The sequence below is a fragment of the Molothrus aeneus genome, chromosome 1 (genome assembly GCF_037042795.1).
Source record: "Molothrus aeneus isolate 106 chromosome 1, BPBGC_Maene_1.0, whole genome shotgun sequence".
Classification (NCBI taxonomy): Eukaryota; Metazoa; Chordata; class Aves; order Passeriformes; family Icteridae; genus Molothrus; species Molothrus aeneus.
In genome coordinates this window covers 116,032,404-116,055,510 of record NC_089646.1, presented here as the reverse complement: position 1 = coordinate 116,055,510, position 23,107 = coordinate 116,032,404, and the positions used below count along the sequence as shown (strand labels likewise).

Genomic DNA, 23,107 nt, shown 5'->3' with positions numbered 1-23,107 from the left:
TCTTTCAGAGCCACTAATGCTTACACCAACAAATACTGAAACATTTTAAGGGTCCCATATTTAGTATTTGGGAAAATAACAAAAGAAGAGTTAAAAGCTGCTATTGTTCCTCATACACATGCATTTATTAACATATACATATGTATTCAAACATTTACTTTCAGTGTTTAAATTGTTTCTCATGATGTCTGACTCCCTTCCCAAACTACAGCTGTTTCCATGTTCACTTTCCAATATAGTACAAAAAAATCAACACAATCAAAAACCTGCCAAACCAACCCCAAAACCAGCCTGCAACAGGGGAAAAAAAAGTCAACTACACCAAGCCAGTTCTCCCCTGGTTATATGCTCAAGAATTAACTTCTCCCATTCTGTCATGTAGAAGATACCCAGTCTTCAAGTTAAATAATTTCTATGAAGATAAAACAAAATGCAAATATAGCTTTTTCCTTTTTCTTCTCCTGCATCTATATAGAAAAGGAAAATAACCTAGAAAGTAATGATTTGAGCAATGGCCCTCTTACATTTTGTTTTCAATACACTCCCAAATAGTTAAGCAGTAATTATAAAAAAGTCTGATTAACCAGCCTTTGAACACCTATGGTTGATCAAGTCACAGAAATCAAAGAGCAAAAGGTACAATATATCTTCAGCAGTGATGCATTTTATACCAATGACACCTATATATTACGAGAGAAAAACTACTAAAGATTTAATGGTGCCAATTAAAGGAGCCAAGAGTTTGCATGGCTCAATGGCTGAGTCATAGACCTTTTCCCCATAATAGGTTCCATTATAGTCCTGAGCTCAAGCTGTGGGAAGAGGATTACAGATGAGCAAGAGAATTAGTATTTTTAAATGTTATTGCCAAGGAAGGTGTCCTTTAAGCATAACACAGCTGAATGTCTCTCGTAGCAGTAGAGCAGCTTGTGCTTACTCACCATCCTAGCTTGAAGTGAAAGCCTCAGAACTCACTTCTGAGAAAACACTAACACAGAATCAGTGTAGAGCCCTCTCAAATTTAATCAGTTTTTCATATGCATTTCCAAACTTGAAATATTTCAGTACTTGTAATTTTTGTGCTATTCTATTACCCCGATTTTAAAAAATTCATATATACTTACATAAAACAATGTAAGACTGTGTAGCTAAAGACCAAAACAGTTTGTACTTAAACCATAGGATTGTCTGTAAACAACTGGCGGGATGTACAATGAAGAAAATTAAAACATTCAACTGCCTCTCAAGATTGCTTCCAGTAAATCTAGAGAAGTATTTGTGCCAGAATACAACATTGCACAAAATTCTGATCATCCACATCAACAACAATCACACCTCGGGTACAATGACAGATTATCCTGAAGAAGTCCAAAGGGAATTTAACTTACTTTAGATAGATTGCTATTTATCAAAACACTGACAGATCCTAATACAGTAAATGAAAATAATTAAGATGGGTAAAAATGACACCAGAGCAAATTCAGTAAGAAACCAGCATCTAATAAATTTAGGACAGTCAGATGTTCCAACATTCAAACTGATCTGGGTAAGAATATCAAAAAACAGGAATACTGGAAGCAAAAGCCAAGTGCTCTTTGACCTTGATGAGATTTAGAAAAGCAGTTCATAAGATGGCAGATGTGACAGCTAGAAGCTCAACTCAATGGCCCAGACAACCTTTACAAGTACTTTGCTTCTAATGACTGGGAACAATAAAAATCAACATTTAAAAATAAATGGATTTTAACAAATCCAATTTGGAATATGACAAATATCAAACATGCTAGTAAACTAGAATATTTAACTAGAAAAGAGTTAAATATGCTTAGAAAAAACATTTATGTTTAATTTTCTTGGGGAAGAAAGCATCTATTAAGCAGACTAATAGGGCTGGTAAAACAAGCTCCTGCTCACGGGAATTTTATCTTCAAACCTGAGAAAAGGGGCTGGCTACCCAAAAAGCTTTTATAACTACACTGGCCAAAATAGTCAGAAAAAACTCTGTAGTATTACCTGGTTTACAAGCCTTACATCACACATATCCTTAAGTCATCACAGCTATGAATGTGACTGCTCAGATACCCCAAAGAAAATCTCTGCAATTTCAAATGTCTGTTTTTATAAAATTTTTTCTTTGGCAAGTAATTGTCTTTGTATCATGACTACCATATGCAACAATGCTGTTTAAAATAGAAAGGGTTGCTTATTAAATAAAGATGTCACGGTTATCAGTGTTCTTTTGCAATAAGTTTTCTATTCCTGGGTTTGGACAATTTTCCCCAAAGATTGCAGAAGTCATTTTTATTTTCAAGTATTCCAGACAACAGAGACTTGAGAAAAACAGAAGTTTGCAATTTATTAAATTACTGATCATCCATCATTTGTTCATTGACACAGTTACATCATTTCAGTATTAGGGATATACTTGTAAGGGTTAGTGCAGGAGGGAGCCAGTATCCAGTTGCTGGGCCTGTGTCTTAACCTGCCAACCAGAATTTTGCAACTAAAAAGACTCCTGAGAGAATTTCACCTCTTTCTAATACTGTGTTGGAAAACTTGTTCTTCCTCAAGAGCTTCCTACACACATCCCTAATACAAGAGATCAGAATCAATGAGGATAAATGAAGGTAGAACATATTCTTCCCTCAGAAAAAGAGGAACTTCTTCCATAGAAATTACCCCATAGTTCCCAGTCCAGAAGTCCATGGCCTGCTTTGAGAACTCTCCAGACTAGTTAATCAATAATCTAAAAACCCTTCTTCTATCCCCACCCATTGGGGAATTGAGTGGCTTATAGAACTGCTTTGTTTCAGGTTAAGTTTGATACAAACTGATGTAGAGACGCTTAGAAGAGACAGAAAGGAGCAAAAACTTGTTACACTACTAGTAAGTCTTACACAGTTGATCACTGAAAAAGCAAGACAACCTGCAGATGACACTTCAACTACTTACAACCCAAGTTTTCTTAGATATTTCTTTTCTGCCCCACAATGTTTTCTTTGCTTCACTTATGAATACAAGCATCTACCTCTTCAGCAGCTACAACTCACAGGCCATATTTCTGAGTTAAAAGGAAAAGATGCTGATCAAGATTTAAGTAATTCTGTGTTTTTAACTTGCAAGAAATAAACTGGTGGTTTTCTAGCATTGAAGCAAGGTAGGCATTTTCACATGCACTGCTAGTATGCTTTTTATGTACCAGTCGCCACAGTTTCTGCATGAAACTTGGACAATCAAAAATTATCCAATTAGATATAGTCAGTAAAAACCCTTTAAATGCAGGAAGTCAGATACTGAAGCTGCAGAGGTTATATTCTAGATCTATTAGAAGACAAAGTAACACAGAAGACACCCAAAGGCTTTTTTGAGAACTTGTAAATCCACAGGAGAAGTCAAGCTGACATTCAAGAAAGTGTGCAGGAGCACAAACTAGCAGTGCTAACTCAAGGTAGGCCTTCTGAGGCAGGCACCCTTCAGAGCAGAGCTCCAGGCAGATGTGGAGGATCTCACCCAGGATGGTGGGGGTGGAAGACAGAGGAGGTTTGTGGTCACCTCCATAACCCCAGGCGTGTTACTATCTGCATGGTTCCACCCTTTGAAATGGAAACAGTGATCGTGTATGTATGACCCACCAACAAATTCCCACTGATTCAAGTTACACAAAGGTTATCTGATGGAAGAAGTTAACAGATATGGAGGGTACATATCACAGGCTAAAGCCATCTTTTTCTAGGTGGCTTACTAATACTGACCTGTCAAACTCAGGTAACTTTGGTTTCATGCTGACACTTCCCACTACAAATCTTACAATCCCCCAGAAAAGGCTCAGCTATGTCCAGATCCCTTCAAAACAAAAGGCAAATATAACACATAACAAATATAACACTGGTCCTTTCACAGCCTTTCCAAAAAAAGTGGCACTATACAATCCATAACTTTCAGGTGAGGTGTGGATACACTATCAGGAGCCAACAGAGAACACCCTCCTGGAGAGATAATAGAATGGCTTGGGTCAGAAAAGACTTTAAAGGCAATCTAGTCCAATCCCTCTGCAATAAGCAGGGACATCTTCAACTCAATCAAGTTGCCTATCCAACCTGACATTGAACATTTCCAGGGATAGGCCTCTACCACCTCTCTGGGGAACCTGTTACATTGCTTCATTACCCTTATCATAAAAAAAAAAAAAAAAAAAAAAAAGTCTTTCTTATATCTAATCTAGACCAGTCCTCTTTCAGTTTAAAATCATTAACCCTTGTCCTATCACAAGACCTAAAAGGTCCGTATCCATCTTACTTATAAGCCCCTCTTTAGGTACTGAAGGACTGCAATAACATCTCTACAGAGCCTTCTCTTCTCGGTGCTGAACAGCCCCAACTCTCTCAGCTTTTCCTCATTGGAGAGGAATTCCAGGCCTCTGATAATCTTTGTGTTTTTCTCTGAACTCACTCCAAGAGATTTATGGCTCCCCTGTGCTGCAGACCCCAGAGCTGGATGCTGCACTCCACGTCGGGGCTCACAAGAGCAGAGCAGAACAACAGAATCCCCTCCCTTGACCTGCTGGCCTCACTGCTTTTGGTGCAGCCCAGGATACAGCTGGCTTTCTGTGGTGCCAGCACATTTTGGCAAGTCACACACAGTCCTTCATCCACCAGCACCTTCAAGTCCTTCTCAGCAGGGCTGCTCTCAATCTCCTGAGCCCCCAGTCTGTAATTGATGGAAGTGTAACAGCTTGCACTTGGACTTGCTGAACCTCGTGAGGTTCACACAGACCCACTCCTCTGGCTTGTCCAGTTCTCTCGGGATGTATCCTGGACCTCAGGTATGTCAAGCTCCACACCCAGGCTGGTGTCATCCACAAACTTGGTGAGGGTGCACTTGATCTCCCTGTCAGAGTCACTGATGAAGACATTGAGCAGTACTGGCCACAATGCACTTTCTGGGACAGGCGGTCTCTGCACTTTGCTTTACACTAAGATGCAACCACTGTCATTTCAGACACCAGCCTGAGCATATCCCATCAGAAGTGAGATTTAAGTTACAGCATAGAATTCTGTTCTGTCAACTTTCCCTCTTCCCTCTTTTTTTTTTTCTGTTGCCAAGATCTGCATGCTTCTAATAGTGGACATATAATTCTCCTAATAAACTTCCCACATGCACATTGCTGCATATCATGTAAACCTGCTCTCCTTAATCAACTTTCCCAGGCCACATAAAAGTAGTCTGCAAGGGACTTCAGAGGTATAACTGAAGATGGTTTGGAAATATCAACTAAAAGAAATCTTAATAGATACAAATGTGACACAAAACCAGAAGTAATCAGCAGTAATCAACTCTATTTTTCTTTTGGGGTGGGAAGACAGTAGTTCTCCATATGGCCTTTTCATTGCACTGTTTTACTAACTTCAATATGACAAAATGAGCTTGAAATCACAGACTTGATAAAAATCCATTGATGTTATATTTGCTACTAAGAGCCATTTATGTAAAGAGCCCAAGATACTTCTCAGACTCTATAGTCACAGGAACAAATGAAAATAGCCTTTGAATATGTTAGCTATGGCATGTCAAAGGTAGGCCTTTCCCCAGCTCCTCTAGTAACTGAACTAAACTGATAATTAAATACAGTGTGTCATTAGAACTTGAGGGAAGATGGGGATGATGGAAAACAAAGTGCAAAATAAAAAAAAACAAACAAAAAACTACAAACAAACCCTCCAAAACACACACACAAAATCAAAAAAAAAACCTCACCAAAAATCCCACACTTCATTTTCTGTGGACAAACACCTACTTCATTTACCAACTGAGGTAACTCTTAACTTAGATTCCCCAACCAGTTTGATTAACATTGTTCTATGAAACACCTTATCTTTAGTGCAAATATCTTTAGTATCTTTGCTCCAGACATTCTTAACACAACCTATAGTAAAATGTAAAAATCCCTATAGGCAGATCTTAAATCAGACATGCCTACAGCAATACATCTAGATTTGGGTTTATATCATAATGTTATATTACAGTTGCAGAGCTGTGTCTAAAACAACACTTTTAACTTACCCCTGGCTGCCATAACAGTTTCTGAGTTACATTTTTAGGTGTTGTAGCAGAGAACTGCAGAAACTCACCACTGCTGCAGGGCACCTCAAGCACACCCACCAGGACACTGAAATACTGACACCAAACAACCAACCTGTGTCAGTCAGCAAAAATTCTCCCAGTCCCAGTCTAATACCCTAGGTACAGCATTATTTGATTTTCAACAAGTTTTCCTGAGGTATTTCAAAGGAGGCCTGCAGAGAGAAACACAACCAAGCAGTAGTCCAGTACTGCAGGCATGTGTCCCTATGTCCATCTGTGACAATGCTTGCCCCAGTAGACATCTGCAAGATCCCACTAACAAACAGACACAAATAACAGCTGCAGTGCCCAAAGTTTTAGACCAGTTTTAATGACTCTGTATTTCATACACAGCTGTACAAGTAAACTGTGATGTCAACTTTTTAAGGTAAGGTGTTGCTTTAAATTCAAACACTCACTGCATATTATAAGCCTCTCTCTATATTTAGCAACAATTGGCTGGTACAGAAAGATTTCTTCCAAAAATAAAATTAAGGACTTCATATCATCCAGTGCTCACATGTAAGGAAAATTACAGTATTATCACACTTATCAGCATCTTGCAGTGCCAAAAAAGATACCAAGTACCAGAATGCAAGTGGATGGAAGGCCATCTGGAGAGAAAGGAGATGTAAAAGCAGAGTGGAAAAAACAAGAGTTCATATTGACTACTAGACATTAGAAAGTTTGATATGAAACTTGTTATGAGTCCTCTCTCCTCTTCCAGGAAAATTACATCCAAAAATCTGTGGAACTATTAACTTCTCAGTCACTGTAGTCACGTTATTTTGTTTGTGGGAGTTACATAGACATAACAGAACAGAATTTAACTAGCACAATTAACATGGACTATTTTTTTCTGATTCAACCAATTAAAATATTCATTCTGTTGTAAGAAAAGTCTACTGTAAGTTGGTATATATTGGGAACTTGTGTATAACATGAAAATTTCCTCTACAGCCACAATAACAAGAGATTGCATTTAAAAAATATAAAAAATATATATTTTTTAATATAAATATTAAAAAAGTGGAAGTTGAAACCTAAATAAATGTTTGGCACTTCCTACAATGTTATAGCAATGTACCAATGGCACATTTGGTTTTGCATACTATAGAATAAGTGTTGCATTCATGAAGACAAATACTTGCAGTTTTCCAAAATGAAAAGGTTAATAATATGTCATAGAAACCTGCCAAGATTCAGAAATCATGACTTTAGAAAGTTAAGATTATGGACTTTCAGTACTTAAAGGGGGCTTATAAAAAAAGCAGAAGAGCAACTTTTAGATAGGCAGATAGGGATCGGGCAAAGAGGAATTGTTTTAACTAAAAGAGAGGATTTAGATTAGATGTTAAGAAGAAATGCCTTCCTCAAGACAGTACAGAGGTACTGAACAGGTTGCACAGAGAACTTGTGCATGCCCCACCCATAGAAACATTCAAGGCCAGGTTGGATGGGGACCTGAGGAACCTGATCCAGTGGGTGGCATCCACCCAGGGTTAACCCACTCCAGCATCCCTGCTTGTGGTGGGGTGGTTGGAACTAGATCCTCTTTAAGGTCACTTCCAATGCAAGCCATTCTATCAGCCTGCAATTTCTTAACATTTAGTTTCTAGAGCAGCAACCCATGCAATATGAACCCATTCCCAGAAGTTCTTAATAGTTTGCTTGCTCAGCCTAACACAAGAGCTGCTCTCTCCTAAGCTTGGCTAACACAGTAAAATCACTGAGGAGGAGTGCAGGCAAGAGCTGCATCCCGATCCTTGGTACTGAGGAACAACAAAAGCAAAGGAACAAAGACTACTCCCAGCCCAACAGTGAAAAATCAGAGAGATCCACTTTTCTCTTCTACAGCTTGTATAACTGCACTACTCTCACATTAACCTCTACAACTACCAAATTCCTACACAAGAAGTGGGATTTTCTGCTTTTAAGACTGGTTGCCTCAGTCTTCTTGAGTCACACTCTAAAGCAAGAGTAATACTGGAAGGAGTGACAGAGAGCAAAGAGGTGGCACAATTTAGAGTAACAGATACCTGAGTAAGAATTAAATTTGGGGTTTTACGAATTTTAGTTTTGAATAAATAACAAAATTAAGGGCCATCATCTCTATGTTCCTCTTCATAAACAGAGACAACACTATTGGCTACACCAATCTTGCCAGGAAGACAGAAAATTCTAAGTAGGTAACATATAAAGTACAGTAAAATCAAAAAGAATCATTTATAAACTCTGGAAAGAGCAAACACACAGATCACTTAGTCATCCTATCTCTCAGTTCTGTTTCCTCACAAAAATGACTAAAAAAATTAATCTGAGTTTTATTCCTAACTTGCCATGCTTTTAAACAATTCTCTATGCTAAGAAAAAAAAAATCCCATTCAGTGCTCAAAGAAGACAATTCACTAACTGGCACTGGAAGCATCCTCAATATTACACACATTGAATGAAATTGTGCCAAGCTCTCTGGTAGAAAGGGGATATTCTTTCACCTCTTCAATAACAAAACAGTTGCAAATACTTTAGTTGGAAAACAGCCACACTTTTCTAAAAAAGAAAACACTCCTAAAATCATATTAGTCATTAATATTTGTGTGGAGTAAGAGGGAAGTTGGTAGAAGCTGGAATGTGGCCTGTTTGTCACTAATTCAATGAAGACAAAGCTTTCTAAGACTTCTAATGGAAGTTTTAATTTATCAAAATATGAGGGAGGACTCAAGGGCTGGTTACTGAGGGCAAGTACTATAAAAAAACAAGCTGTGTAGAGGTATTAAAGGGCTTGAAAGCTCACTGCCAGAGAAGAGGCAGTCCCCATTCTGCCCCAGCAAGCATTCCCACTCCTACAGCACCAACTTGGGTGATCCTGTGGTCACACAATGGAGAGCTGCCAGGAAAATGACCTGGCCAGATAAGCCCGTTCACCAAATGATCAGGCAGGTGCAAGGAAGAAGCAAAGGTTCTGTATCCCAGACCACAGCCACCTTCATCTGCACATTTTTTGGTTGTTTTTTTTTTCCTAAAGAGATTAGATATTGGGAGTTACTGAGCTCACACAGCTATCTACACTGGGAAGCTGTCAGTGGGCTACATGCCCACAGCAGGGTGACACAGAGGTACACCCTGAAGCAGTGGGAAGAGCAGTAACAGGCACCACTGTACCAAATGGCTGCCTCTGGCAAGGGCTCAAGAGGCAGGTGACTCAAGCAGAGAGAGGTGGAGTGACTCCCTAAACTTCTCTGTCCCCATTTTAACACAGACATTGGCCATTTCCTCTCCATTCCTGCTGTTCAGCACTGCTCTGTCAGATGGGCTCAGCCTTTCCCTGCCCCTTCCCTGATCATTGCTTCCTGCCCACACTTCCTACTCTGCTCCTATCAGCTTCCAGGAAGCAGCTTCACCATCTTTAAACCACACTGGCAAATTTGAGAATATTTAAAAAGAACAGATGTACAAATAAATGCGTTAACCACTCACAGGTGTCAAACCTTGCTCTTTAGCTACCACACTTTACAGCTCTTTTGAGAAGTCTATAAATATTTACAGATAGCATCTCAAAAAAACCAAATAAGTGTTTTGTTTGGGTTTTTCCCCCCAAATCCAGACTACATTGTCACCAGTAAAACACATGTATCATCATACAGTTAAAAAGAATTGAAATCTGAAAACTCAAAAGTGAAAAGCGCTGGCTTAGTAAACTGAGAGAGAAAACAACTTGTACAGACAAAAGTTACAAATTACACTTCCAAGTGATGGCGTCCCATCATAGTGGGAATTGACACTCCACAGTGTCAATTTACTCCACAGAGGAAATAAGAACACTTATAAAAGTTTGTGACACTTTCATTCAAGATACAAGCAAGGACAAGATAGCTTAAAATAAATGGATGCCTCAAATTCCATGAGAAAAAGCAGGACAGAATCCCAGGACAAGGATCCACAGTAAAAAGACAGGAAATTATTTCTTCACCTGCAACTTGTTCTTTATTAAGACTGCCACTGTATTTAATGAAATTTAAAAAAAAATCAAGGGGAAAAAAAAATCAAGCATTTTCCTTTTATTTGCCCTGATTTTCAATCCTTGTGTCTGTAGGTCAATGATGACACAGACATGAGGGTTTTTATTAGACTATCAGCTTTCAATCATGAAAAAAAGTTTCTCTGAAACAACAGATTTAAATTTGTTCAAATAAATATGAAGTAGGACAACATCTTCAACCACGGGAAAGTAAGATAGCTGTCAAGTCCCACTGGAAGTGACCATCAGCAGCAGGTAGGAACACAATACTGCAGTACTAAACAAGCAGCATAAATTAAAAAAATTTCTAGTAGGGTGATTCCTCAGAAAATGCTAATGATTTCAGGAAACAATACATTCAGGTCATCTACATCTCACAGAAACCTTCAAAATACCCACGCTGAAGAACAAGTTGGGTAACTCTTAAACCTACAAATCACTATGCTGATTCAGACTTATGTTTTCATGTTAATGCTACAAACTGGCTTTACCCAAAACTTCAGAGCAGACAATTTAATGGCACAAATTATTTTCATCACAGTCAAATCATGGCACCTGAGGGAAGAAGTATTCTTGAAGTAGCTTGTGCCTCCTCAACAGTAAAAAAGACCAAAAAGTTCATAGCAAAACCACCTCAAAACTACAAATCTTTGGCCCAAAGGCCTATTCACTGAAAAATCACTGCAAGCACTTTATTTACAAAAGCACACATAGCCTTTCAAAAGTGAGGAAGAAATAAGCCTTTGGATATGTTAATATTAACTGTTAGACTCAACTGCAAAGTTTTAGAATATGATCTTTCATTGGACACAGTACTTCATAATATTATGAACTTTGAGAGACCTGCATGGAAACTCACAGATGGATCAAGTTATCAGTGTAACAGAAAATTCTACTCCACAGGGGTGAAATAACTTCAGCACTTCTGACTAAAGGTAGATTTTACGGTCTGTTTTTCTTTTAGTTGGAAAATTTTAGTTAATTACATTGCTTACATTGCTCAAATACAAGAATTCTTCAGAACCCCAACAATATACAGCAGAAGCCTGTAAACTTTTAAGAAAAAAATACTGCTATCAACCTTTACCTTAATACGAATACTATGGATTTTCTTCCCTCCTTTTCTCCCACTACTATCCACAACCTCTTATTTTGCCTACATTTTCTCCATATATATTATATAAATACACACACACTCATGCTTATCTATACCTAAAATTGATACACAATTGTAGCTAATAGAAGTTCAGTATTAGTGGGTTCTTAATTCCATTTACTCTGTCAGTTTCAAAATTCTTGCCAACATACACTGTTTTGCTGGCCTGTGAATACTTGAAAAAGGAAACTAGATTTTCTAGGGGCAGGCAGCCACGAGACTTTGCTGAACATGCGGCATACACAGTACCCCAAAAGACCAGCTAGCAGTCATGTGAAATAGCCTCTGCATCAAAACAAAAAGTACCCAATAGTGTTTCTAGGTTTTTTTTTAAATAAATTCAATTTGTTTTACTTATCAACAGGAAAAATAGTCCAAAAGTTAAATACTTGAGGGATTAAAAAGCCAGCGACTCTCTCTGGAGATGTGGGAAATTGCTTATGAATATTATTTATGGGAATATCCTAACTATTCAAGTGGCATCAGTTGTTACTACATAAAGTTACAGGAAACACCGAAAGATAATTCATGTGAAGACAGTAAGGAGTCTATCACTTCTTATTAGGCATTAAAACAAAAACCCAGGAGAGAATAAACTTCATTTTAGTGTGCCAGCAGAAACTGATTTAACCTGTACTTTCTGCCAGGTTAAAATATTGCATCAAACCAATACAGCTGATTATAGTTTTCATTAACATCCCTTTCCATTCACGAATATCCAAGCATAAATTAAACTGAGGCAGCAACACAGAGTTTGAAATTGCAGGAAGGGCCTGTGAAAGGGGTGACCCAGCTGGTGACTCAGCAGGACTTTCCCTGCCTCCTCCCCTGCAAGGGAGGGCAGGAAATTTCAAAAGAATGTGTTCATACCAAACACAGCTATGAGTTATGATTTAAAGCAAAGTCACATGCCCACAGATAATAAGGCCAGAAGAACAAACCTGGCAGTGAACCGGTAACACACACACACAAAATTAGTTCTTTCTCCACCAGAACCTGGACACTGCAACCCAGAATCCTTCAACACTGTTTGTGCCCATTGTGGAGCTCTCCCATTTAGTCAGGCATGGAGGCTATACCATACTTGTTTGTCATTTAAATACTCCTGTGTTTGACTATAAATAATGTAGATTGCATTTGTGGAACATGATTAATGAACACGACTCGAAACTTCAGCCCACACAGTAGCTGTGGGTAAATAAGTTGTGTGTAACAACACACCCAGGACAGCCTATTCTTGGCAAAGAAAACTCCCACACTTCCTCTATCACCAATAAAATGCTCCGAAAATAACGATATGTAAGAACAACTGCATAGCATTAGGCCTCCAAAGGCCTGTCTAACCTGATATCACCTCTGATAAAGTGTGTGGAAGAGGACAAGAACCAGACATGCATGCAGGAGATGCAACCCAGTAACAAATTCTCAGTCACTTATGTATGGCACAGATCTGCTGAGCCAAATGTGGTGCCTTTATGTTTATCAAATGATGATGCATTTTTCAGTGAAACATCTCAGAGATCAGCATCTTAATGTTCAGTTCTGAACTCATCACTGGACAACTTGCTGAATACCTAAAAATAATTCAAGGAGACAAAAACAGGTGAAAAACAACCCTTCACATTCATCCTCTTCATGCACCTGTATCACTGACAATTTAGAGGCTTTCACCATCTCTCTCCTTCCTTCCCCCACTAAAACACCCCCCAGCCTGCCCCCTGCCAGCTTTTTCAAGTGCTGCTGTATTTTCTGAGGTCTGAGGAAGGAACACAGAACTTCACAGCATTTGCCTCACCAGCATACCGTACATACAGGTAATAATCTTTGTTTTGTTCTCTACTACTTTCACTACAATTCCTGCCGATTTATTTCTTTAACTGCTTTAGGTCATTTTCAGACAGCCATCTAACACAGAGACCTGCTCCTAAAAAGATGGTTTTGCCTGCCATTTCACTGCTCAAGCACCACAGAGCCATAAAATCATTTAGGCTGGAAATGACCGTTAAGATCAAGAAGTCCGACTGTAAACCCAGCACTGTCAGGTCCACCACTAAAGCATGTCCTTAAGCATGTCCACATGGGTAGCATGGGTAGACACCACATCTATATATCTTCTAAATACCTTCACAAATGGCAACTTTATACCTTCCCTGGGCAGCCTGTTTCAATGCTTGATAACCCCTTCTGTGATGAAAATTTTCCTAACATCCAATCTAAACCTCCCCGGCCATGTCTTGACTCACACAACTTAGTGGCCAAGTAATTGACTCTTCTATTGTATTTCTAATTATTTTATTTCATTCTTGTTAGGTTCTTCACCACATCAGCATTTAGTACTCTGCTTTGGGTACATCAACAGCAGCAGCAAATTTTGCCACCTGACTTTTCACTCTTCTCCAGATCATTTATGAGTATTTTGGAGAACACAAGCTCACAAGCCTAACACAGATGCCTCCACTGTGAAAACAGGCAATGATTTGCTCCCTGATTTGCTCCTTGGTGGATTGCTCTGCCACAGCAGAACCAGCCTTCCCACCTCATGGCCACCAGGCTCTTCCAAAAACTTTTAAGGAAAAGTGTTTCAAAGGAGTGCCTGACAAACCAAGCACACTGACTGAACATCCCAACACTGCAGTGGTTCTTATGGGTCTATCACACTCCACTGCATCCAGCAGCTCACAGCTAACATGGTCCTAAATAACCATGTCTAGTTTTCAGCTATTAATCGAAACCAGATGAATTGTCAATCACCAGCTTCATCTCACAGCCAAAATAATTTGCAGTTTTCCACACAAAAAAAGAAATAACAAGCCTTGGAATCAACACAGCAATTTTTTTCAACTTAAAAGCAAAAGAACTTCACTTTCCTTCCAACATATCTAACAACAAAACAATAATTTGGTTAACCACAAGTATTACAGCCTTCCCATGATAAGGCTAGCTTCAAATCACTGAAAAATAATTACTAAGATGACTTCTGTTGATTTTAAAGTACATAGTGATTTCCATTTTCACTGACTATATTAATCTTGTTGATTCATTTTATACAAATAAAAACAAACCAGTCATTTAAATAACTGCTCTTCGTGAACAGTTTTCTGCCTACTGACATGAAAGGAAAACCAAGACACAGGAGAGCTATCAACTCTGTATTCAGGCTTAAGAGCAGGGGTTTCACACATCTGCATTTTTTCCCCAGGGGGTGGGGAGGGGTTAAGTTTTCGTTGATTTGAACAGTACTCATTTCATCCAAACAGTTTTCAAGGGGGAAACGCCTGCCTGTTAAGAGTTTCATTACTACAATCAGGGCTCAAACTAATTACTTAATGGGAAGGTACATGAACATTAACTTTTACCAGATAAAAACTTAACAGAAATAAGCTAAGAGAAAAGTTACTTGGCTTGCTACAACTGTCTGAATTACTGATTTTAATCAAGTAACTGGAGTTATCATGTGGTTTTCCTCTAATTATTTTGTTTCAGCACTTACCTTTCTTCAAGCTATTCATTTGCAGTTCAGCACTCTGTAATAGGTTGCTTAGCTTATTTAAGGGTTGAGCTGTCTGTGTTTAACCTCTTCACTGATTAAAGGGAAAAAAATGTCCCAAGAACATTTAACAAGCTTGTACATTTTTCAAGTAAACTTTCTTCTCCCAAACCACCTTTTAATGCCAAATATAGGCTTACTGGATGGGCAGATGAAAACAAGGAATTAATGCTGGTGAAGAATACCACTGCTTTAGGGTACAGTCCACCTCAAGTATTTCCTCCCACATCTCCACCATCATGGGTTATGAAAGATCCTAGTGACACTGGTTTTTGTTCCTTTACTGCCTTAGAAGTCTTATGTTATTACTTCTATAATTTTCTTTCAAGTTTTTTCTACTAGATGCTTCAGCTCTCATCTTTATAGTAAAAAACGTGTCTTATACTTCTTTTTCTCATTCCTACCCGTTCTGAACTGATTTCTCTGTGCTGTCATTACCACCTTCCCAAATACTCGTTCATTTTTTTCACTTTTTCCCTATAGTCTTGAGCTCTCTCCTTTTCATCCTGCTTACCCATACAGTTGGTAACAGGAGGCACTGGCAAGAGCTGCTGTCTCAGACAGGAACACACAACTCCACATGCATGCAAGAACTGTAATTTAAGTTCTCCAAACAAAGTCTGTGTGTGGAAATGCAGAGAGAGGAAGAGACATCTAAAATTTCAAGCCAGCTTTGAGGTAGGCAGGGAAGAGAAAGATGGTCTTGAAGATATATTTTGACTCTTCAAGAGAGCCTCCTGCTCCCTCAAGAGAAAGACAGTGCACTTTTCTCCTTGCCCAGCTTAGTCCCCCCCTCCTCCTCTCTTCCACGGGGAATGTGGAAGCCTGTCCCAGCTGCCGAGCTGCTCCATCCAGCATTCCTTGTCAGCTGCCTGTCCGCAGAGCGCGCGTCTGAGTGCCAGCGCCGGCTCACGCTGTGCGGAGCAGCGAGCAGGAGCAGCCGGCAGGCAGCAGCGGAGGGGACGGCCCAGCAGCTGCTCTGCGCACAGGCCCGGGACACTGCCCAGGACAGCTGGCTTTATCATTTATTAAGCGTATTGTAGCATCGTGTCCTTACGACTGCATTCCAACAATTGTCTCCAAATATTTATGGGCAGAGCTACTTGGCATTAACTACTGACTGATCGGAAAAAAAAAATAAAATTAGTAAATCTTTAATATCTTGACCACTAATTCATCTGGTACCAAAACCTCCTGAATTCTGACTGACTGAGTCAAAGGCAAGCAATGGCAAATGTGAAGATTCCAAAAAGCATTTTTTCAGCTGAAGCTTAACATACTAGCATGTAGCCAAACCCGTTAAGCTACAGAGGATCAAGATGTTTTACCATTTTTAGTTTTTAATTGAAAAATTACATGGGAGCAATACATAGCCATTGAAACCTGGCAGATCAAAGCCTCAGTAAAATAAAACTTGCATTCTATTTAACATTTCATTTGAGCCTCAGAAGATTTAATTTCAGACTGATTCACATTGTTGTCTTCTCCTTGTATAAACTGTTTCCCCATCACTTCTTGGTTTCATTACTTAGTGCTAAAGAAGTTCACATCAGAAATTTTTTTCACATGTAACAATTTAAGCCTTAATTTAAAACCACAGAACATTCCCTTAGGATTTAAAAAAAATATCTTGGTTTGGCCAAAACAAACACATTATAGCACACACTTCTTCCTCCAAGCTGCAAATACAAAAATTGAATAATTAAATGACACTTCTCACACATGCTTTCCATCTTCTCCCCAAAGGAACCAACATGAAAAAAATAGTACATATTCTGCTTGTCCTGCTGTCGTATCACATTATGGTCTATCCATAATGTTATCCTATAACAATTACCATAAGGATGTTAGAAAGATACCTGAACGTCATTTTACCTTCAGCCTCTGTACACCAAGAAAGCCACACAACCAATAACAAACAGGGGAGATGAACAGGGGCAACAGTTTTGAAACCATAGTTCTTGTGTATCCTGAAAGGCATTTACAGTCATTTAAAACATTTTCAACTAATTGGAAGTAGCTTACCTGAAGGACAGGCACTTTTTGTGGTGTGTTTTGTGGTGACTGGTGAAGCTGTGCCCAAGGCTGATGATGAGGATGTGGGGGTGGTGAAGACTGGTGATGTATCCCTGGATGAGGCTGCATGGGAGGACAGGTTGGCATTTGCTGTTGAAAAGACTGCTGTTGACTAGGAAGCTGCTGGCCAGATATTAGTCGCTCTTGTATTGCTTGTGGATCTGCAAGGCCAACACCTGGACAACCATTTGGTCTCATGTGCCCACCCATCTCCCGTGGTGTCGAAGACATACCCATAAATGGACGATTCTGCTGCATGTTTCTGGGGCCCATATTCCTTTGTCCAATTCCCATGGCACCAGGGGGCTGGTGTGACGGCTGAGGATGGGGTATATTTGGGTAACTGCCAACTTCCATTGGTATTCCAGCACTACCGGGTCTAACCTGTGGAGGAGGTGTACCTGCTGGATTACTCATTGCTTTCATAGGTGACATGGGAGGTGGAGAGGCATAAGTTCCCTGAGGCTGTGAAGGGTGCATAGTTTGCGTGTTCATTTGGTTAAGTGAGCCACTAGGGTGGATGGGCTGCTGGTGCATTAGTCCTTGACCACTGTTTGATGGAAATCCGACAGCATTTGGGTATCTTGGTACAGACTGATTCATTGGAGTGTTATTTGTAAGGCCTAAATTCTGATTCATCCCTGTATTATTAACTAATCCCTGATTAAGGTTACTGTAAGGATATCGAGAATACTGCCCTGAGTTGTTTATAGTAGGTGAGGGTACCGTCTGGCTCCGAGAACTAAAATTAAGTGTTTGCGGCCTAACAGCACCCTGCTGGGGAGGATTAGGGGAGAATCTGGGACTGTGGGCTACTGATTCCCCATGGAGAGCAGTAGGGGGATGGTGGTGAAATTGCTGGACTGAGTGTCGCAAAGAAGGTGCCATACTGGGATTCTGCTGGGGCACATGAGACAAGTGGCCAGGTCCTGAGGTGGCAATGAAAGGGTTTCCCTGATTGAGGCCTTCTTGGCCTTGAGAAAACTGGTTCATCCTCTGCTGCTGCGGCTGACTGTGCTGCTGCATTGAAAAATCACCACGAGCCATGTAGTTTCCCATCTGCTGCATGTGCTGAGGATGGCCCTGCCCAGGGGGTCCGGAGGGTGCCTGTGGCGGCTGCGTGGGTTGCGGCTGCTGCTGCTGCTGTTGCTGCTGGTACGGTGCTCTTATCTGGTCTGGCACTTGAACTGCCCGTGGTCCCCACATGGAGCCACTGTCTACGAAGGGCTGGCCGTGTCTTTCGTTCTGCATGCCGGGATAGACTCCCATCTGACCACCGGCACCACTGCTGTGAGGAACCTGAGGAACTGGAGGGTTGTGATACTGCGAATGAGGAGACGCTATACCATTCCCAGGGGCATTGCTTATCATCCTGTTCGGCTGATCCATCAGGTGCATTTTCTGCTGTTCGTATTGATTATAGTGATCAAAATGGGTCAACTTGGCTTGGTTCTGATTTGCAGGAGGATGATGAAGAGATGACTGTAAAGTGGGAAATCCTTGATCCATGGGCATTTGCTGACCCATAGGATTCACTGTATTTTCAGGATATCCACATTCTCCGAGACCTTCCAACCCTTCACTGAAAATATTCCCATCTTCTCCAAACAGACTCATCATTCCTGGATCTGCCATCTTTTTTCAGCACGCAGCTCCTTGGAGCTACAACCAGAATGTTAGTCTGTGCTTCACCTCGGTGAGGTGTTTTGTCCTCAAAGCCTTTAATCCTCAACTAATCTCCTTCATGTCATTCCATATTTCCTTAATTCTTTTGGACCACGCAGTGTCAGGCAAAGTCTGGTTACTGCTCCTAGAAAAAGCAGGGGAAGGGGGAGAAATAGAAGAAGATATTAAAATAAGTAGCATCAGGCAACATAAAGAATACATACTTGACTGTTTTTTAAATGCTAGCTACTTTCAGCCCCCTGAAATACATCTTAAAAATCTATTTCACATTACGAAGGATTCATTAGCTTTATCCAAAGCTTTATTATGATAGAGAGTTAGGAAGCAAGCAAAACACTAGTCTTAACCTTAAATTAATCCATTCACTGCACTTCCTAGTGCTCCTTTCTTGGGTGAAACAGAACAAAAGAACACAACACGCAGCAGCAGCAGCTGCCACAGCAGGTAGGCAGATGTATGAATATAGCTGAGCAGCCCATCTGCTGAACTAAAGCCCTGAAAACGCTCTAGTTACCAACAGCATGTCCTTAACCTTATTCCCCTGAGCTGCGTAATCAGATGAGCAAGCAGAAGTGCCAGGTCCTACGATGAACTAAAGTTAGTTATATGCACAACAGATTTTTCAAATGCATATAGAGATGACCCACTAAATACAGACCAAACTCCAAGACTTAGCCTTTAGGAAGAGATTTTTTTTAAATTTTTTTTTAGACATGCATTTTAGCCTTATTTAATGAATTTGTACACTAAAAGACACAATATTTCTCCCCCTTTCTGCAAAGCTATATGCTTAATTTGTGTAAGAAAATCAAATTTACAAGCTTCATCATATGATAGGGTGGATTTCTCAATCCTTCTCCTAATTTCCTTTATGATGGTAACACAATAGTATCAATGAAGTTCATTACTCATCTTCAGGTTATCATGCTATACTGCAACTACAGCACTTTGCAAGACCACACTGAAGTTCTGTTGTCCCCAGAACTTGCACACCCACTCAAGAGAACGAGTAATGGCAAAATGACTTAACAAAAAGCTAACTTAACAAGGTACACATTTGGACTTGGGGAATAAAAAGCAAAAAGCAACAACACAGTAACAACAGATTCAGAAATGCTCTCATTCAGGTTTTCCACAGGGAAGACCTATCTATTCCGAAATGTGTCCCCTTTCCTCTTCCCACAAGAACTCCAAAGATTTGTTTGGATCCATTTTTTATGAGCAAGGGTAGTCTAATGCTGTCTTTTTCTTAAAAATCAAAATTTTAAACACTGTGTCTTACATGCAAAATAAACTTTAAGATAGTCAAGGGAGTCCATACACTTAGCAAATAAAACTATTTTTGTATCTTGGTCGTAATTCAGTGGCGACTCTGCTTGCAGATACCAACTGCCCTTAACCAGCAACCAAAGTAAAGAAGATTTAAAAGTTTATACTTTCAAATCTTGCATCTTTTGTGGAGGAGAGATGCTTTCAGTCACTTTGGACACAAAATACCAGGCCAGACTGTTTGACTGAAGGTGATTTGTCCCAAACAAGTTTTAGGGAGAAAAATATCAGCACATTTATTACCCTTCTTGTAGCCACTGTCAAGAGGACCTTCTACAGCATGAAGCAGAGGGCAAGAGGAAAGGCACAAGCATTTATCACTCCTCTTAAAATAGCATTTGAATGTCACCTTTAAAACCACACACTTAAATCTCTTTAGTGCTCGGCTGGGATATTAACACTTCCTAAATCACTTGGAGGTAAACTCCTATGAGCCATCTTCATATCTGTAATATCTATTTGGTTTTATTTCACTTTAATTATTAGGCAGAAGCCATCTGTAATATTTACCACCTCATTCAGTTTATTAGAGCACACCATAAGGAAGTTTCAACAAGGTGAGAAGGAATCCCCTTCACCAAAAGAAGCTTTTGCTATTGGAGCAGTCTTGCTAAGACTGCTCCAGAGCAGAGACTGCAGTCATGATGAAGATCCCTGATGGCTCAAGGACATCTGGCACTGCGACTACTGATGCTCACTGCCACCAGGAGCTGTTAAAGCTGGACTTCAGTGTGTACTGATAGTCTCCAACAGAACAGTTTCTTTGCCTGGAAACACTAAAAAGCAGAGCACACAGATACTGTAACCTCCCAAGCACTGATGTAATCTGGGCAATATCAAACTGGAGCCGAGTAAGTCTCACCCATCCATTAGAAACAGCCACACAGTTAAGAACATGTAAGCATTTCCACTCATTTTATTATACAAAACATGCCTGCTAAAAGAACCATTTTTTAAGACAAGAAGGCTCTACTCTCCTGAAGCACTAATGAAACTTCATAAGAACTTAAAAGAGCATCTCCAGAAACAAGATTACATGCATCAAGCAGGCATTTGAACCTGCTTTGTTTCCTGTTTTTCAGCTGACAAGTGTCCAATAAAATTCAGGCACGTCAGCCACCGATAACTGTCAACATCAGCTCAGTAGTTTGGATCTGCTAATATACCCAGAGAACCAAATTAAAATAGGGTAAGGGTTTTGCTTCACTTAACACACTTTGCTCAACTCACACCATTCCAATTTGCAGGTTTGGGCCAAGTACTGTCCCTCACAACACAGGAGATGTGCTAGAGAACCTAGCACTCGCCTGCTTCCTGAGCATACACTCTTTCAAAAGAAAAGTAACCTTTAAGTTTATGATGCAGCTTGTAAACAAACAAATCCATCATCTAAATTAAGAGCAAAAACGCTGCTTGCCATGACGTGATTTTAGATCTGCATTTTTATCTGAGGCATGAATCAACTTCATGTTTGAGCTCTGGATGCTGAAGTTACTATGTCTGAAACACAGCCTAAGTCCACAGTAAAGAACTCCCAGATTTTAGGAGTATTTCTTCAGATTTAAGTCCAGCCTCAAATTTAAGGACCACAGTCCTTAACACTCAGTTGTGCTCTCGCCAAACCTTACTCTACTTTCTCCAATAAAAGTCACACCTCTGATGTGATATATGGCTAACAGCAGCTGTTGAAGCATGAAAGACAGTAGCAGCTACAGCCTCATCAAAATAAATTAACCAATGTTTTGATAAGGAAATAGTCAATACTGGAATTACCTACTAACCTCTCAACCTTCCATTTTAACAGAGTAGACATTTAGGTAGTTAAGCAAGTCACAAGAGTCATACCTTATTTTAAGTTGCAACTATGTCTGCTTCTTTCAAAACAAAAGGAAGCCAACACATAAATAAAAGCAGAACCTGCATCAAGCAATAATTCTAGTTAAAATACTCCTTCAGCACCACTGTTCATTTCCCCATAAAAGTAGACACACTAACAGCAAGACTAATGGTGATAAACTCAGCTTATATTCTTTTTTTATTTTATTAAATAGTTTAAAATAAGGGATGGCACATCTTCTCTACATTCCTGCAATTTAAAATCAACATACACAGAAGCAGTGTTTGCTGGGTACGAAGTGAAGAGTATCTGAACCCTTAGAAAGGTGGATAGCTGAAACAAAGTATGAATGTATGAAAAGACAGTGATTATTTTTTATTACCATCTTAAACTATACAGGTTCTGCTATAAAATTCTATCACTTTTCTGTTCCTGAACATGAAAGATGGCTCCAAGAAGACTGACCTAAAGAGTCAATGAATAAATTTCGTTAAGGCTGCCTAGGCAGCCTTTTTCTGTTCAAAGCAGTGGTGTGATCCCAACCACCAGGACATGGTCAATTGCTTAACAACCCTGTTGTCTCAACAGACAAAGCTTACATTTACTCCAGTTTGCAACATTCCAGTCCTAAACAGCTAAATCTCAAATTTAAGTAGTAGTTAACCATTGTCCAGCTTAATATTCCAAAGCTGCATGCACTCAGTTGTCTTCAGCAGCTTCCCACTTTTGTAAGTAGAACTAAACTGGCTGCTGCATACACATAACTTATCTAGGGCTGCAGACACTAAAATCCTGAACTTCATTAGTTTTGCTCCCAAAGCAGCAGATGCAGGCAGTCAAGACCAGGAAGCAGCAAGGTCAGCACACAGATGCCCATGCCCTCCACACTATCCTCACATTCTGCCATTCAAAAGAACACTTTGTAAATCAACAGGTTCCTTGATTCAGCTATCAACCCTTCTACAGAAGAAATTCAGCAGCATTTGGCCATGCAGCAAATAAACTGAATAAACAGAAGGTGAGAAGGCAACTAATACTGACTGCTCCAAGCTTGAAATGACATGTGTCATGCAGAGTTGTCTTTTTACAGCTATTAGTGGATACCTCTGACAAAACTCTGAAGTACTTGACAGACACAAACAAACCAGCTACTCACATAATGGAAGTATGCCCTTACATACAATGCAATAAACACCACAAATACCGTGCTATTTTGAAGAACTAGGTTAAAAAGACCTCTCATGCTAAAAACAACACCGTGGCAAAGGTCATTTTGAGACCAGAGCCTCAAAATGTAGGATTAAACATTAGGCTACTAAATCTGCATTTAAACATTGC

At 39.8% G+C, this 23,107-nt stretch overlaps 1 protein-coding gene across 1 annotated transcript in view; it reads right to left on the bottom strand.

Annotated features, from left to right (window-relative positions):
• Window positions 1–18,621, bottom strand: part of CHD7 (chromodomain helicase DNA binding protein 7) — a 91,657-nt gene extending 73,036 nt beyond the window's left edge. Inside the window, exon 1 of the mRNA XM_066563430.1 lies at window positions 16,867–18,621. Coding sequence (XP_066419527.1) covers window positions 16,867–18,552 — 1,686 coding nt within the window. The 5' untranslated portion in view covers window positions 18,553–18,621. The remainder of the gene's footprint in view (window positions 1–16,866) is intronic.
• Window positions 18,622–23,107: the final 4,486 nt, after the last annotated feature.